This window comes from Lepidothrix coronata, unplaced genomic scaffold (assembly GCF_001604755.1).
Source record: "Lepidothrix coronata isolate B3197 unplaced genomic scaffold, Lepidothrix_coronata-1.0 Scaffold226, whole genome shotgun sequence".
Taxonomy (NCBI): domain Eukaryota; kingdom Metazoa; phylum Chordata; class Aves; order Passeriformes; family Pipridae; genus Lepidothrix; species Lepidothrix coronata.
The window spans coordinates 736,297-753,539 of NW_016690406.1; the positions used below are offsets into that span (position 1 = coordinate 736,297).

At 37.9% G+C, this 17,243-nt stretch overlaps 1 protein-coding gene across 1 annotated transcript in view; it reads left to right on the top strand.

Annotated features, from left to right (window-relative positions):
* The first annotated feature begins 152 nt into the window (after positions 1-152).
* CFAP44 (cilia and flagella associated protein 44) overlaps positions 153-17,243 on the top strand; it is a 43,433-nt gene continuing 26,342 nt past the window's right edge. Inside the window, exons 1-12 of the mRNA XM_017834014.1 lie at positions 153-191; positions 4,788-4,877; positions 6,502-6,679; positions 7,722-7,884; positions 8,916-9,018; positions 9,335-9,551; positions 11,009-11,123; positions 11,667-11,831; positions 12,807-12,962; positions 13,588-13,635; positions 14,702-14,801; positions 16,088-16,182. Of these exons, the coding sequence (XP_017689503.1) occupies positions 4,799-4,877; positions 6,502-6,679; positions 7,722-7,884; positions 8,916-9,018; positions 9,335-9,551; positions 11,009-11,123; positions 11,667-11,831; positions 12,807-12,962; positions 13,588-13,635; positions 14,702-14,801; positions 16,088-16,182 (1,419 nt within the window). The 5' untranslated portion in view covers positions 153-191; positions 4,788-4,798. The remainder of the gene's footprint in view (positions 192-4,787; positions 4,878-6,501; positions 6,680-7,721; positions 7,885-8,915; positions 9,019-9,334; positions 9,552-11,008; positions 11,124-11,666; positions 11,832-12,806; positions 12,963-13,587; positions 13,636-14,701; positions 14,802-16,087; positions 16,183-17,243) is intronic.

Sequence of the window (17,243 nt, forward strand, 5' to 3'; positions counted from 1 at the left end):
CAACCGCGGCCAAACAAAAGGTTACTTTAAAAGCAAGCCACAACCAAACCCACCCGAAGTTAAACACCCACCGGCCCCTCTAATTCGCCCGCTGCCGCCGCCGGGCCCGCCCCGCCGGACGGCGGCTCCCGGGGCGCCCCGCGGCTCCCGTTGCCCGGAGACCGGTAACGCCGCGGCGGAGCCGGCCCCAGGTACGGGGAGGTGGGAGGGTCGGGGTCGCTCCGGCCCCACGCCGCCCCTCGGGGGGCCCACAGGTTCCCTGCGGCTGTGCCCGGCAGCCCCTCTCCTCATGCACCCGCACTGCGCTCCCCGGAGCGCCTCCGTGCCAGGCACCCTCCCCCTGGCCCCTCTGAGGCGCCCTCCCCTGCTGCCCCTGGGGAGCGCCGGGTGTCCCCTGCCTGCCCCTTTGGGACTCGCTGCAAGACAGGAATGACTGTCCTGCAGCACATCCTGGACTTCATCTGAAATGTGGGACTTGTTGGGTTTTCGTTACCACGTGCGAGGCAGTTAATTTTATGACTTGTTGCGTTTGTGGCACTGTTCTCATACTCGTTTTTATGATTTTCCTTTATGCTCTAAGTTAATAAGTAACTGGTGATGTCACCCACTCTGGTTTCTGCTTAATAAAAACCTGATAACCTTTATTCACAAGGCACACTTTAAGAGACTTGAAACGGTTGCTTGCATGAGACAGAGCTAGGACGTGGATCATAGAGAGGGCTACTTTAGGTGTAAATTGGAAATTAGAGTTAGGTTTTATTTCTCCTAATTTTATAAAAAAATATTCTGCATGTGTGCAACATAGCAATAGTGAGGTTCTAAGCAGGGCTCTCCATCTACCTGTTTTCTCTCTCTGTTGGGGGGAAAAAGAGACAATGGGGCTATGGTAAAGATGGTGTGTCTAGATCCAGCTTTGTAGCTTTTTCCTTGCTGTCTCAGTCTCTGACTAGTAAATAATTTATAGACTTCACTGTTGTGAGAATTGATATCTTCTCTTCTTCTCCTTGCTCTCAAGTCTTCTAGCTGTTGTAAAAGAGACAGCAATGTTCTCTCATACAGAATTTTTTTCCTTGGGATCTTAGGTTGCTTGCCTAAAACTGACTTTCATTACTAATTCTGTAGTAATGCTGATGGATAATGATTAACAGACAGCACTGGTTAGCTATGCCTGATTTACACTTAGATATTTTTCTTTGTGTGTATAAGCACTAAAAGACTTCAATATTTTTTGAGTGAACTCAAAAAAATTTTGCAGAACTCTCCTGCTTGCACATTTTGTGCTCATCATCAGCCCAATAAATTGCTGATGTACTCTGATGGGGTCTGAAGGCTAAAAGGAATGCTAAGAGATTTTTTCACTGGTCTGCTGTTTTTCATAAAGAAATGGAAGATTCAGAAAAGAAGTGCTGAGGAGACAGGAGACTGTATTTGAAAGTGAGTTAAACGAGCAGGACTTGGCAGATGGGGAGAAATCTGACACATCCAAAGCAGAGCTAGACTTGAAGAAGATGCCTCATCCTGGAAGAGATGATTAATATGCAGTTCCTCTTGGCATACACCCCTCATGACAGCCAAATTTTGCAGCCATATTTTAGGCCAGTGTTACCTTCTGGTCAGAAAGAGCAGAGTGTGGTAGCCTTTAAGGATCACAGTGCAATGCTAAGAGGAGTCAGGATTGGAAGTCCTGGGACAAACTGAATTCCTTCATGTGGAATAAAGACAAAGGAGTAATACACAAGGCAATCTCTCCTGAAAGAAAGACCAAATGTCTTTTTTTTTTTTTTTCAAAGCCCACCAGTGGCCAAAGCTTTTCTACAAAAAATGGCATATTTTAGGGTGAACCAAAAAATAAAATCCTGAAGAAGTAGCACCATGTAGAGATTAATTTTTAATCTCTTGCTTGTTGCTGGTACTAATAGCACTGCAGTTATGTTCAGCATTAATAGTTCCCTATTTCTACATATCCTGGATTAATGGACAGAATTATCACTCTTCTGTAAATGTAAAAGCTGATAGGTGATGCCTTTTAAGCACACTTGCTTAATAGTAGGGCAGAGACAGCTTAAAATAACTATTAGATATGTTCTGTTTCTACAGTAAAACTATAGGCTGCATTTTGATCATTATTTAATTTGATGTATTTTATGCAATTGAAGCGTCAGTCACAGGGTTTATGAAAGCAAGAACTGCATTTATGAGGCTTACACATTTAAACATCTTTTTTTCTGAAAAGATGAAAAGTGTAGGACGACAAACTAGAAAGAAAGTGGTGTCATCTCACTGAATTTGTTTACGTGTTACCAAATAAACACCCATTTCATTTAATTATGCTGTATTTGAATAAATGAGACAGTTGTCTGAGATGAGAATATTTGAGAAGCTCCCATATGTAGGGATTCTGTGTGGGAGCAAAATTGCCAAAAACATTTTAGTTTTGAAATAACCGAAAGCATATACCAGAATGAACACATTTCTCCATTCTGTGGCCTTTGAGAACACAAGCTGAGAGAAAGGCAATTTGAAAGAAAATGAAGCTTTGCTGAAATTCACAGTTTGCAGCACCGGCCACTGAAACAAGGAAAACCGGAATTCACTCCTGATTAGGTTCTTATAAATGATGGAACTGATGTGGATCTGGTACAGTGTTTCAAGTCAGTGTCTTGATTTACTAGGACTGAAGGAAAAATATGCTGCCCTGGTCAGGTGTTGGCAGAAAAATTTTAACTGCTAACTTGTTTTTTCTCCACTAGATTTGTCACACCAGTTCTACTTGCCACTGTCTTAGTTTTCAGTATCAAAAGCCTTAATTCTTTCTGATTTAGGAAATCTGTCTCAAAAAAAAACATACAGGAGAGGAAAATCAACACTCAGAGAAATGCGTGTTTTTGGCATGGTGAACCCGCACATAAATTTTCTGGATCAGCCAACTCATGAAACCCACAATCTGCAGCCACAGTAGACATGTTACCCCCTTGAGCCAGCTCTGAGCCTTTAAATTCAAAGTTTGTTTTGGCAGAGTGCTTGAATGCTATCACAATAATATGCACAATGGACATTGCAATAGATTTCTTTAACTAGAGCCCAGATATCAGTGCAGGCGGAAATGTTCATACCCTCTTTCAGCCTAAAGCATTTTCCAGATAGGAATTAATTTATAATGAAAACTATGATAGTCTTAATTTTTAGAAGATAAATGATTTCTAATTAGCTACAATAATTTGAAATTTTATAGCTCTTTTCTCTATGGATATCAAAACATTTTGCTAAGATGGGTAAGTATCATTATCTCATTTTTCACAGGAGATAACTGAGACAGCCAGAGGTGAAATGGCTGATACAAATTGTACACGTCATTACTGGGTTTGGAATTAGAATTCAGGTCTCTGAACACTCTGCTATGTATTTATGCAAATAGTCTACAACTATTTCTTCAACTTCAGTGATATCAGTTTTGGTACCCCATTAAAAACTCATGAATTTCATTTAAATATATTGAGATATATTACAATTGTTTTCATTTGTTTTCTAAATGTAAAACTTTCTGAATGTCTATTTTCAAGTTTTTGTCAGCACTGCTGAGGGATAAAAGCTCATTCGTAATTTTTAAGTGAGATTATGCAGGAAAGTCAGACTCTGGCACAGACTCAGAATCCTTGGATGAAGATTGGATATCTAATGACAAGAATGACATATCTACCATATTTCTTTGTCCTCATTGACCTTCTATAGGATGTCATTATGTTTGGGCATTTTGCCTTTCCTGAAATATCTGAAAAGTCTGAAATTCCTCTAAATGTCTTTTCCCAAGTGGATTCTGACCCAAACCCAGAAACAGGAAATGCATATTTAGGAACTTTTCCTTGTTATCAGTCATGCTTACAAATAAAGAGAGATCTGCTTGCATCCTGCCTATATTTCATATTCTGAATATTTAGGTTTCTTTATGTTCAACTTCTGAATTTTCTGATTTCTGATAGCTTATAACTGTAATATCTGTAAAAAATTGCTCCAATGTTCATTTTAAGGTGTTTTATTTGAAAATGGAGAACACCTTTGAAATCGGAAGGTAGAACAAAATTAGAATAAGAGCAATCCTTACGCTTTTTTTGCTTCTTTCTGAGACTTTTATAAAAATGGTCAATGTTTTTGGTTTTTATATGAAAAATTTGGACATTTTCCACTCCAGAGGATAATAGTAACTAGTGAAATTGTAGCACTCTGAAAGTGGTAGTCTGAAAGATGAAAAATCATGTGTGGGGAGGTGTTATTAAGCTGTTTAAAATTTTCAAATTTTCTAAAATTGTGTTAACTTCTTAAATTAATTTTCTATTATTATAGAATGTGTTGAAGAAAAGATGATTTTTTTCTTAAAGATTCATCTCTCTTGCTTTTCCATTCGAGATACTAGATACTCTCAGAATGTGTACATCCTGATAGTTTAGTGAAGTCCACCAGAAAGGTGAAAGAATAGTCTTGTTGTCTCAAAAACAGATCTCCCCACACAGTATATTAAAGGGAAGCCCAGAACATTTAAATCAGTTTAAATCAGCTCACAGTATTTAGATAAAAGTCTTTCTATAGCACTGTATGCAAAGCCTGGAGTCCTGAAACCTGAACCAATTAATTCACTTTACAAAGTAAGACATATCTTTGGGTTATCCATGTTTGTGTACAGACAGAAGGCAAATATTATCTTTGGGAATCTCAAAGCATTGGAGAGGAAATGAAAATAGCCTAAATGGCAGATGAATGCAAAAATTGTAAAGGTTCCTCCTCACCACCACCAGGTACAGAGGACATGCCATCTTTTCCAAGGGAACAGGAGGGAGATGACGAGGAACCAACAGAAGGTGAACAGGACGATCCTAGTGGTGTCCGTGAGTATTTCTGCCCATTATATAGTGATTTCAATACTGAACCTACAGTAGCTTCTGTCTTCTCCCACCACTAACTGTTTCCTTAATAGTAAATGTTCATCTCCAGTTTCTGCTCTTGGTGTTGCCCAATTTTATTTTGACTCTGGTCAAAGTGAAGTTCTGGGCTAACCACTGTACCTGCAGTTCCTGCTGTCCCTCAGCTCACAAAGTCCCTCCCCTGAAAGTTTTTGTTGCTTAGGCCTGTCTCTGTAGCTAATGCTGCAATAAGGTTGTTGACTCCACCAGACTCTTTCAGCCAGAGGCCCATATTTCTCTTTTTAACATCTTTTTCATCTTGCAATGCCTGTCCAGTGTCTATTTCAGATGTCCTGCGTGTCATCTAACATACAACATCTAGGTAGCACGGATAACAAAATCCGCTTTGGAAGAATTTCTTTATGTATCGCTGCGTTACTTTTGGCATTTGTTTGATCTTTCTATTATACCTTTTTTCCTGTTATAGGATGTGTTTCTTTCCTTCCCCTAAGTTTTAAATTACTGTTTTTTGGAAGCAAGCTTCTCCCTACACTTAATGCTAACAGCAGGAAGTCCATTGTTGGACAGATGGGATTTTTTTACTACTGCAGACCTATGTATTTATTTAACATGGCATGGGTGAGCAAAGAAGACCAAGAAATTCATACCTAGGAGAGTGATCCCCATTATACTTTGCAGAAGAAAACAAAAATAGTATTCCAAAGGAATCACCAACTGCAGAGGAGCAGGAGGAAGTGGAGCAAGTTGAGTCAGACACTGAGAGCATTGCTGAGTACTGCTGTCCACTGAGGAGATGTTGGCACAAACTTAAAAACCCCAGTGCTTTCTAGTTTTCATTTTTTTCACTGTTACTATTATGAACAGCATCTCAGCCAGTGCCATCAAGTTACAGTGACTGAGCTTCTCTGCTCTCCTTCAGTTGACTTAACTTTACTCTTTCCCATGGCTGGTCTCTGATCCCTTTGGTTGTTTCTCATGGAACACCTAGGAGAGAAAAAGGTGAGGACAGCATTAAAAGCTTACAAAATAGATAATGGGGATTTGTCCTGAGATATCCAACTGGAAACTACTTTCAACAAATGCTTACCACTACTTGGAGGTTAAGTTGATGGCACTGTGCACTGCAATCCAGCAAAGAACTACCCTGGGTCACATATTATCAGTGTGCCTTTTTGAGGACAATGGTGTCTTCTTGTGGTGTGTTATATGTGGTTTTACTAATTGTTTTGTACAACAATGTGCATTCAATAGCTGTTGAAAAGAGACACTCAAATTTATTTGGTTTCTAAAGCTGAGACCTAAAGCAAACCTCAACTGAGCTGCTTTGGTAAGTCTTTAAGTTTTAAAATCAATGTTCTTAAAACAGTCTCAGATTTTTTCTGCCAGAGAGAGAATTTGTTACAGATCTTCCCAGGACCAGTAGTTACTAAGACAAGGCACCCCTGTTTTGAGCCATGAAGTACTTGGTACTCTGTCAAAGAAGGCAAAGGATGTGTGACTCCTCCCCTTTTGAGGTTAGGTGGAAATATCAGCAAGAAACGTAAAATTTATGGTGAATATAAATTTCCATTATGTTCCCATTTCTGAGATGCCGAAGGTGAGTCAGAAGACCAAGGGAAGAGTGAAGTACCCTCAGAAAAACAACAAAAGCCTGAGGAGGTAAAAAGGAAACTCTCGGAAACCTTCTGCTATAATTATGAAGATATACGTTCACGACCATTTGTCACTGAAAACTCTGAGATACCCATTAACCTCCTTACTCTTAAGTATCCTTTCTGTTGAGTTTGTGCAAATTCAAAGCTAGTGATATTTAATATGTACTCTTAAAATTGTATTTGTCAAATTTGAAATAGCCTATGTGGCATTAGTGGAATGCCTTTGGTTGAGACACAGGTAAGAATCCTGACCAGTTATGGTTCTGGGTGAATTTAATCTTAGACATTGTCTTGATCTCAAACATTTCTTACTAGACAAAGTGCTTACTATCATAAGTACTCCTGTAGAACTAGATCATGGACAAGCTAATGTGACCAGGCAGAAGACTAGCATAAGAATGTCCACTGCAAAGCTCTCCCTTTCTGTGTAGCCACACAAGAAACTGAGGGGAGGGCAGAAGAGCTGTTGTGTAGCTCACAGTTCCTCACAGAACTACTAAGGGGGAAGTGAGAAAGAAACCAGGTAGATTTGTAGTCTGGTGCTCAGAAGATCTAAACTGGTAGAGTGAAGGAAATGATGCCCATCAATTAAGAGCTACAATAAATCCTGTGCTAGGTATGGTCAAGTAGGATATGATACGTGATTTCCGTATGTGCTGCTGGTTTTCTCTGCAAACATAGTTCAGTTGCTGTTGAAGACTGGATTTTCCCTTGTCTACATCTGCCTATAAATGTTTAAGAAGTGAGCTTGAAAGCTGCCTTGGTTTGATCTCTTGGTTTGCTCTCTCTGTTTGTAGAACAGTTTCTAGTAATCTGATGCACATCTCTCACATTTGTTTGAAAAGAGAACATGGATAGAATATGAATTCCTTGCAGCTCCAAAGGATCCAACAGAAGCAAGAGATGTGGCCTGTGGTGGAGATGAAAGGATGGAATGTGAACTTTAGAAGGCCTTCACTTGTGCCTTCCTCTCACTTATAGAGGCATAATATATTTTTTCACTGTTTACTGAAGAAAACTATCTCCTGCCATCAGGTTTTTAGTCACTAGTTTCAGTATTCCCATTTCAGTTTCAGTTTAAGCATTCCTATCCACTTAGTAAACTTTTCTAGAAAGGCAGTGTCTAATCTTTTCCTTATTGGACTGTTCCCAGATATTCTTTTGGATATGAGTCTACCAGAACCGTAAACCTGCAGATGATGGATAGCCAAAAACTGCTGTATATAGCAGGCAACCAGGTGGTGATCCAGGATCTGAAAACTAAATCTCAGAGATATCTCCGGAGCAGCAGTGGTGGTGGAATTGGATTTATCGCAGTATGGCTCTTGTTTCTTGCTTTAGAATGCTGGTCTCTTTCTAGGAAAAAAAAATGTTTGCTTGGTTGCCAGATATGGGAGATTTCTACAGCTGCACATGCATATATGTAAGAAAGTACAGTATTGATTAGAGGAGTGTGTGAACCATGCAGTGTAGGCTACTCATCCCACCAATATAATTGGCAGAGGATAAATATCTGCACACCTCAATCCTAGACTCAGGTACCTAAAAAGACTGACAAGTGCCAGCTGGGATTAATTTTAATTAATAAAATAAAATTGATTTAATTTTAATTAATTTAATTTCTTGTTTAAACCTTTTGGCTTATAGCAACTCTTATTTTTTAACACTTAATCTGTCCTAGTCATAGTGATACTAGTATTAAAATTTAGAAAATCAAGTTCCTATACAAGTGAAGGTAAAAAGTATCTGGTTTCACTCTAGTGAACTTACCAAGAGCTTGAACTTTCAAGTGCTATCTCTGAATTTGAAGCACCTTCCCCTGTGAAAGCTCTGCCATCTCTCAGTTTTATTTCACATGAGCAAGGCTTTCCGATTACCAGCCTCAGACTGTTCTGCTTCATTGTAAGCAGCCTTTTCTGGGGAATAAGTGTACATTTTTACATCTTCAGAATAGTGTCATTCAGGATGGCTTTTCGGCAGCTGTCTGCTGAAGTTGATGGCTGCAGAAGAAAATGGCTGCTGACACAAATGCTGCTATGGAAAGATTAGCTAGCGAGGGTTGAGTGAGGTAGGAATAGTAAAAGAATGCATCATAAAGCAAGTTATTTCACATTTTGTCATGGCTCCGAATATATGTGCAATACACCATTTTGTGTGCATAGTGGCTTCATTCTTATATTGAGCAATAGATTAGCAGTTGTTCAGAATAAATGCACAGAAAAATGCGACCTAGAATTTATGGCAGTATGTTTTGACTACTAAGTGAGAAAATACAATAACTCAATAACTAGCAGGATAGAGACAAAGGTGTCATTACAGCATGCAACAGGACTTTTGCTTTTTCAAGGCGCACCCTACTAAGCAGTACTTTGCAGTAGGAGAAAAAGGAAAGAAGCCAAACCTTATCATCTACAAATATCCTTCACTGAGGCCCTACAGAATACTTCAAGGTAGTGTAAAAAGTTCTGTTTTCATTTTACACAGACGGGCTAGTGTTTATAGATCTCAGCAGATGGAGTAGTGGGTCACTTGAAGTTTAGAAGGAAATACAATGTTTAAATCCTTCACAGCAAAAATAGAAAACACTGGTTTCAAGCTTTTTCATTATTGCATGGGAGGAAACTTTTATTTGGTAGATAGCCAACCAAGAGCTATTAACTATTGAAAAAAATAATTGCAGTGAAAATTGAGCTCCTTCTGAGTAGATTTTCATATTGTTTCTACCTCTTTCCTGTGCATACGTATTGAGGTTGTACATTTCTTCAGGTGGAACAGAGAAAGCCTACGTTTTTGGTGATTTCAACCGTGCTGGCACTTTGTTGGCCACTGTTGGGAGCAGCCCTGACTACATGCTGACTATTTGGGACTGGAAACAAGAAGAGATTGTGTTGAGGTCAAAAGCTTTTGCACAGGATGTTTACAAGGTCAGATTTTCTGCTGATAATGAAGAGCATCTAACTACATCTGGATCAGGACACATCAAGTAAGTTTACTGATTAGGATTAGTACATATCACCTCTGAAGTCATAATATATAGAAAATGACTAACAGGAATGTATCATTGGCAAACATGGACCAATGAGGAATGCTATTTTACCTGGGCATTACAATTACAAAAATGGGGAAGTTCAAATCCTTCAGCCAGTCAAACAAGCCTTTTAACACCTTCAGTGTCCAAAAAGGGTGATGCTTGATGTTAAATGTCGGTACCACTGGCTCCATTCTTGTAATTTCAACAAGCACTGGGGAGAAGTAATAAAAATATTTATATATACATGTCTTCAAGCTGGTAACATAGCATATATGCCTTCTGTGCCTTCTGGGCTTTCTACCTTTTGCGAAGTCATCTGCTGTTTGGGCAGCCATTGGAGCTGGTTGCCAAGTCAACGATCAGAAACCCTCTGATCCCACCAAAAGCCTCCAAGGAAGGCTTACCAAAGATATTCTTCCCTTCTCTGATAAGTTCATGGATCCTAATAAAAAATAAACAAGAACTTTAAGCTCTAGTTTTGTATTCTGTATTTATCCAGTACTCAATGTTAACACAGCAGAGACTTAAGATATGAATGTGATTCTATTGTAATAAAAATGATACCTTTAAAATTGTAATGCATCTAAAGTTTCTTGGAATTTTGACAGAGGAATCAGATCAAAATCTGTGATTTGCTTTATAGTGGAGTTGCAAAGTGGGTCTGAAATAGCAAATTACTTATTTAGACCCAGAGCAAATGTGGTTTAGAATGCATTATTGATGGAAATCTGACAAAACAAACTCTCCTGTAAACTTTCTTTTGAGCTAAAATGCTATGAATAAACTCTGACACAGCTTTTATGACATGATAAACATGACCTTTCACCCAAATGTGATCTCAGATTTCAATTTCCAACACTATCTTCTGCACACACAGTGTACGATCCCTAATTGCAGTAGATGTTAATTTTTCTGTAATGCAGTAACTTAAAAAAAGAACTATTAAGACCTAGGATAAAACCTTTGGCTTGGTAAGGTTTTATAGTACGGTTCAAGTCCACGAGAGTACTTGTATGACATTTGGTGAAGACCTTAGTCCCTTAGATTTGCAAGGCTGAGCATCATACACTGGAGCCAGCAAGAATAAAATAGGTATCCGTAACTATAGGTATGGGTTGTAGCTGGAAAGATGTAGCAGTTGATTTTACACTTCTTAAGTTTAAATTGTAATTTAATCTTCATTCTGCCCATTCCAAATGCTTTTCCTAGCTTTTTCATAGGTGTTGTATAGGGAAATATTAGTTACTAGTTACAAAGCTTTATTTCATTTTCAAAAGAAAAAACACAAGTTCTCCTGTGAAAAATAGTAATAAATGAACAGCCTTAGTAACAGTATTGAAATATCTAAGAGGGACTGGAGAGTGTGTAAGAAATCTTATATCAGAGAGTGATATTGTTTCTATACTCAGGTTCTGGAAGATGGCTCTCACATTAACTGGTCTCAAGTTACAAGGAGCTTTGGGCAGGTTTGGAAAAACAGCAGTGTCCGACATTTTAGGTTTTGTGGAGCTCCCTGATGGGAAGGTAAGTAAGAAAAAATGACAAAAAGAAAAAGAAAAGATTTTATATTCCCTTTTAGGTTTTGATATAAAGTTTACTACATAAATTGGAGAGTTACTATTTGATTCAAAGTGATTTGAATTAGAGCCTCGATGATAATATAATATTAGACTCTTGTTTTGATCATACAACATTGGCATTAATTAACCCCAAACCTGTCTGGCTTTATAATAATTGAAAAATACGGTTAGTGCTGTAATTCACAGATTAAAGATCTCTGTTGGCTTAGAGCTGAGGGTCTTCTAATGGGGTAGTGAAAACATTAGTTTACAGAAATACAAAGACTGTTAGTCCTAATCTTTAACCATTTCAGTGCATGCAAATTATGTCACATTGCTGAAAGGTTGAACCTTCTCACCCCTTATATTTTCTCTTGCGAATATCTGTACATTGCTATTGATTTAATGCTTTCATGGAAGGAAGGCACAAATGTTAACTGGGTTCTTGCCAGTATTTCTGCACAATTAAGTGCACATGCTTATGTGCTTATCTTCATTTGCATTGAAGGTTGTCTCAGGAACTGAGTGGGGCAACTTGCTGCTTTGGGAAGGGGGCCTCATTAAAGTAGAGCTCTGTCGAGAGGGACACCAGCCCTGTCACCATGGCCCTGTCAACCAGTTAGTTCTTGAGGAGGGAGAACTTATCAGTGTTGGAAAAGATGGGTTCATTCGGGTGAGTTTTCCTTCTGCTCTGCCTTTAGGTATGCAAATATATGGTCAACAGGTAAAGGTTACGTATTTCCTTTGGCAGGTTTTTGGAGGAAATTTTGAAGTGTAGTTTCTGAAAATGAATTTTTAAAACAAACAAAATAGGAGCGTATCTCCACAGTGTATGTTTGAATTGAACAGCATTCACAAAGCATTCCCCGTTTAACAATAATAAGTAAATCACCTTTTGCTTTAGTAAATCAAAGTGATTTTCAGCTGTTCTTTACCTGTTTTGTTCTTGCCTGCATTCTAACATTTTTTTCACATGTAGTTTTTGTCATTCTTTAAAATTTTCAGGACTATCGAGGCATGTGGTGGTATTTAGAAAATAAATAATAAACTACAGGAATATTTGAAATTAATTTTCTGAGTATTTGAAAGCTCAGATTATTAACATTAAAATTACACAGAAATTAACTAAGAATTTTCTTTGCCTGCTCTTTAAGGGAAGACATGATGGGTCTTCTGCTGGTGTGTGAAATGACCCAGATAATCAATGGGAAACTGACTGTTATAGACAGTGGATGGTTTCAAACGCCCTAGAGTTTTTGTTGTTGTTGTTGTGTTTTGTAAGTTGGTATTACCCCATTAGGAAAAATTCACTTGATTATAAACGAGCTGTCCTTATCCCACAGAGCAGAACATGGATGTGTTATATTTCCCATTCTTTTGTGCTGCCTCAGCAACGCCGAGAGCCCACACATATCACTTACTCTCTATAGTTCTGAAGCTGCCGTGTATAGCTCTGCTAGGGCCAGGGCCGAATTTAAGCTACTCTCACTGTTCTAAGTTACATTCAAAGCAGTGATTTTGCTTTCTTATAATTTTGAATTTCTGTATCAATTGTGTATGAAAACAACCTGGCCTTACAAAAAAAAGTATTGTTTTGTTTTTGTTTTTTTTTTTTTTTTTTTTTTTAAATGCTTCCAATTCCATGAAGGTGTGGAACTTTGAGATAATAGATGGTGCTGATTCTGTGGATGAGACAGGGTTACTGGAGGTGGAGCCTATGAATGAACTTTGTGTTGGCAAGAATGTCAGCCTGAATTTCATGTCAAAAGTTCAGGACCAGGGACAGACTGTTTGGTATGCTCAGGTAAGATGCACTCAAGTACATATATCTCTGTGGTAACAGCAGGAGTCCATTACAAATCAGTGCATTTCTTTTTGGTAGAGTTCAATCTTCTTCTGGATATATAGAAATTTCTCTCTCTCTCTCAGTCTCTCTCTCCCCTCACATATATAATTTTATTATTTCAAACACTGAAACAGGCTTCCTAAAGAGGTGGTTTGTGTTCCAAGCCTGTCAGTGTTTAAGAGGCATTTAAGAGAACAGTGCCCTTAATAATATGCTTTAACTTTTGGTCAGCCCTAAAGTGGCCGTGTAGTTGGACTAGATGATCCTAGATCATCTAGATTCCTGGTACGTCCCTCCCAGCTGAATTATGCTATGTTATGCTATGCTGTATTTTTAGTGTATAGTAACATGTGAGACTCTAGCTTTCAGAGCCGGAACTGCATAAGAATAAAAAAATGCCAAAAAGTATTGTCCAGGTTCTGTTACCATGATCTCATGGATGGGATGCATAGGACCAACATAATCACATTTAGTCATTTCTGTTTCACAGTGATATTTGTTAAGGAATTTTTAAGTGTGCAGTTTTATTTCTAAATTGAGTCTGAAAATATGTAATTTACACGTTTTGTTTTTCCTTCTGTAGGATACAAATGGAGCAATCTGGAAGCTGGATTTGACTTTTTCAAATATGGTAAGCTTGTTTTTTCTTTCTTCTGATTTTTTCAGTTCCTTTGTAATAGGAACCATATCCTATTGCATCCTTTAAATATACTGGTTGCATCTGCAATAAAATTTGTGTTTTATGAAGTTGCTCAGTTGAAAATTTTAGCATTGAAACATATTTTTTTTCATTAAAAATTTCAAGTGTAATTGATTATAAGGGTTGTGCAGGATTATAAAGAGTAATTTGATTTTTGATTCCTGAAATTTTGGCTGCCAAATTCAAGCTACTTTAAAGAAGTTTTATTTGCATAAACTGCTAACTGAAAGTTGCATGGATACAGGAAATGAAGGACTGTTGATATAGCCTATCTAAATAGGTGTTTGAAACAATCCTTATTGTTGTCTCTAAATGACAGAAAGAATAGAAAAAACAAGGAGAAGATGAAACACACTTGACATGTTTTAGCCTACTGGTAACCAGTGTTACTGCTGGAGTTGTTTTTGATGGAGAAATAGATGACATGGGTGAAAAAAGGGGGCATTTAATTTTTGCTCCCAAGCATATTAAAGTAAACGGGAACAACCCCATGAGTGGAATAAAATTCTGTTGTGAAAAGTAAAATGTGTTCCAAGAATTTTATGGTGAATAAAGACTTACAAACCATACTATAAAAACTAATGTAAAAAATGGATAGCAAAACCTAGAATTCCTTGGATGATGAATGATTTCCCAGGCAGCATAAACTCAAACTTGAGAGCATTTTCTTTGCCTTCAGAGCAACAGCTCATTGTTTAAAACATTAATTCCAAGCCTCAAACCACTTAACAGAAGGCATTCCGCTTTATGTTCACATAGAAAATGATGGACTTTTTAAATGAACAAAATGTTCCGTGCTAATTTTGCTCGTGATCTTCTTATGAACATTTAAATAAAATAAAGGGAATTGCATATAGATATCTCGTACTTGCCAGATTTTGTTCACACAAAGAGCACCTGTCTAGATTTTCCAGGTTTGCCAGAAATGACCGGTACTGCCTTGTAAGTGCAGCTGTAGAATGTAGCAGAATTCCTCTTCTTCTGTTTTGCACTGCAGACCCATGATCCAGAGTGCCTGTGTACCTTTCACTCTGGGAGGGTTGAGGCCATTAGTGTCTCTCCCATTACATACCTTATGGCTACCACAGCTCTTGACCGTAAGTGCACTCTTTCTTTCCTCTCATACCACTGTCATTCTTGGTTTCGAGGAGCAGCGATGCTTGGTTTGGAACTGTTCTGTTTTATACTGAAGGTGTGTATTTGCTCTTGCAAAGTCACTTTCTGCACAGTTCTTTAATAGTTGAAGCAAATAAATCATTAATGTTTTGAAACAATCCACTAAGACTGCTTCATCCCAAAAACGCGGGATTTTAACAACAGACGTTTTTAATAGGAAACACTGTAAATTCTGTTTGTTCTGAAGGAACATCTGAAAATCTGAGACATCTGGTTTGAATAACAGCACTTGTATTCGAGACTCTGGATTGATAAGTGTTGGGATTTTTGTTTTGTAAGGGATTACATACACCTCTGGCATTATGTAAGCCATTGTGAATATTAATATTTGTGTCTTTCTTAGAAAATGCAGTAACTATTATGCTCTCAACAACAGATAACATGTAGTTATAGACATAGTTATTTAACTTGTATAAATATTGCCATTTAGGCCTCTCACTGTTAGCTTTTTTTGTGCTTTGAAAGAAGAACAGCTGGCCAGAACATTAACAATGTCATCAATGTCATTTACACTGCTCAGAAAATGCTATAAGGTCTTTTAATTCAATTTTTGTTAGTAGTATCTTGTAATTTGTCTGTATTTTACAATGCAATGTCTTCTAGCCTGAAGACAAACTCCTACCAGTTGAACAAATGACACTTTGGATATATGCCAGCTGGAATAGAATTTTATGCAAACCAAAATGTGTGCCTGCGAATCTGTTAATTTTACCTCCGGTGAAACTGGATCTTCTGTGGACAATCTCCCATTTTCATTAATTTAAACGTTTTCCTCCCTTTAAATGTTTTCCTCCCTAGGCAATCCCAAGTAGTAGCATATCGTCTTTTCCTATGTTGCCAGTACAGATACTCCTTACAGTATGCCACAGTTCTGTGCTTACTTGAAAATTACATGTGGATGGTCAGCATGGAACTTCTTATTACAATCCTTAACCTCAACAACTCTTGTTTCTGTGTAAGTTAAAGAGTGAAGAAAGAATATGTTTTGTTCATGAACACCATGCTAGCTGTAGTACTCTGTAACCATCGATCATGTCTTTCCAGGCAGGCATTTTGTTACTCAAAAGAGAAAAAAATACATTCTATCCAGATTTTAATTCAAATAAATAGACAGTTCTCCATAAATCCTAACATGTAAGTGATACTGTAAGTTATATAGTAAGTGATATTGCAAGAAAGAAATTCTTACTGTCTTATTTCCACACAGGGTCAGTGCGTATCTATGATTTCAGCAGCCACACTGAACTGAGTGAAATTAAGTTTAAACAAGGAGGAACAGCACTGACATGGGCACCATATGTTGTGAGTTTTTGCTAGCATATTAACAAAAATTCATAAAGGGGCCTATGAGCCTGCCAGCATCAAGAAAGCTGCTCACCAAACAAGACATGAAAGAGGTCACTGTTAGGCTATGGTGGAATGTACTGTAGTAGTATACATATAATTTTGTGGAGTAGTATGTATGTATATAGTATGTGTACAGTTTGGCTTTACTATGGATTATCAGGTATCCTGCTTTGTGTCTTCCTGAGATTGTAAAATCAGATCTCAGTGTGCAGTCTGCAGAGTAGTCTTAGTTTATAGACTGACAGCTTCTATTTAACCCACGCAGGGTAATTGTCAATTAACACGAGTTAGTCAACACATTTTGAAATGACAGCCCAGACAATCCACAAACATTTGGAGATAAATCATAAAAAACTGTTGCCAGAACTGATCATTTGTGGAGTGTGGAGTCTATCGCTTTTAGACATATTTGCTAATTTTAATTAAAATAGTGTCTAGTTATGTTCTTGAGGAAATGTAGCAAGCCTGGTGGATTAATTATAAGCAAGTTTAGGAGGAAAGTACTTACTTGAATTTCTAAGGTGAGGGTTACACTGGGAGAGTGCTTTTTAAATACAATTCTGGCCATGCAGCCTTTCTGGGATGCTGTTAGGTGATGACCTGTACATTCAAGAGGTAAGCTGTCTGCCACAATAAATTGTACAGCATCACAAAACTGACTCAGTTCAGTTTTATGAAAGTTGTTACATAACACAGTCTGAGAAACAAAGGATACTTAGTCTACCTAACTGCATTTAAAATCCCGTTAGATACACCCAGCTTAAGGTGCTCAAATGTATCTGAAAATCTGTGCTATTAATCTAAGAAAATTTAATCCAGCATACTTTGGAGCATCTGTATACCATAATGTCCTCATAGGCACACTAGCAATGTACATGTTAGATAAGTGAACAGTGACATGGATTTAAAACTGCCTAAATAGCCAGGCTCCAAGGGGTGCATCAGTAGCACAAAATCAAGCTAGAGACTAGCAGTGTTCCCTAGAGGTCATTATGGGTGCCAGTATTCTTCATTAG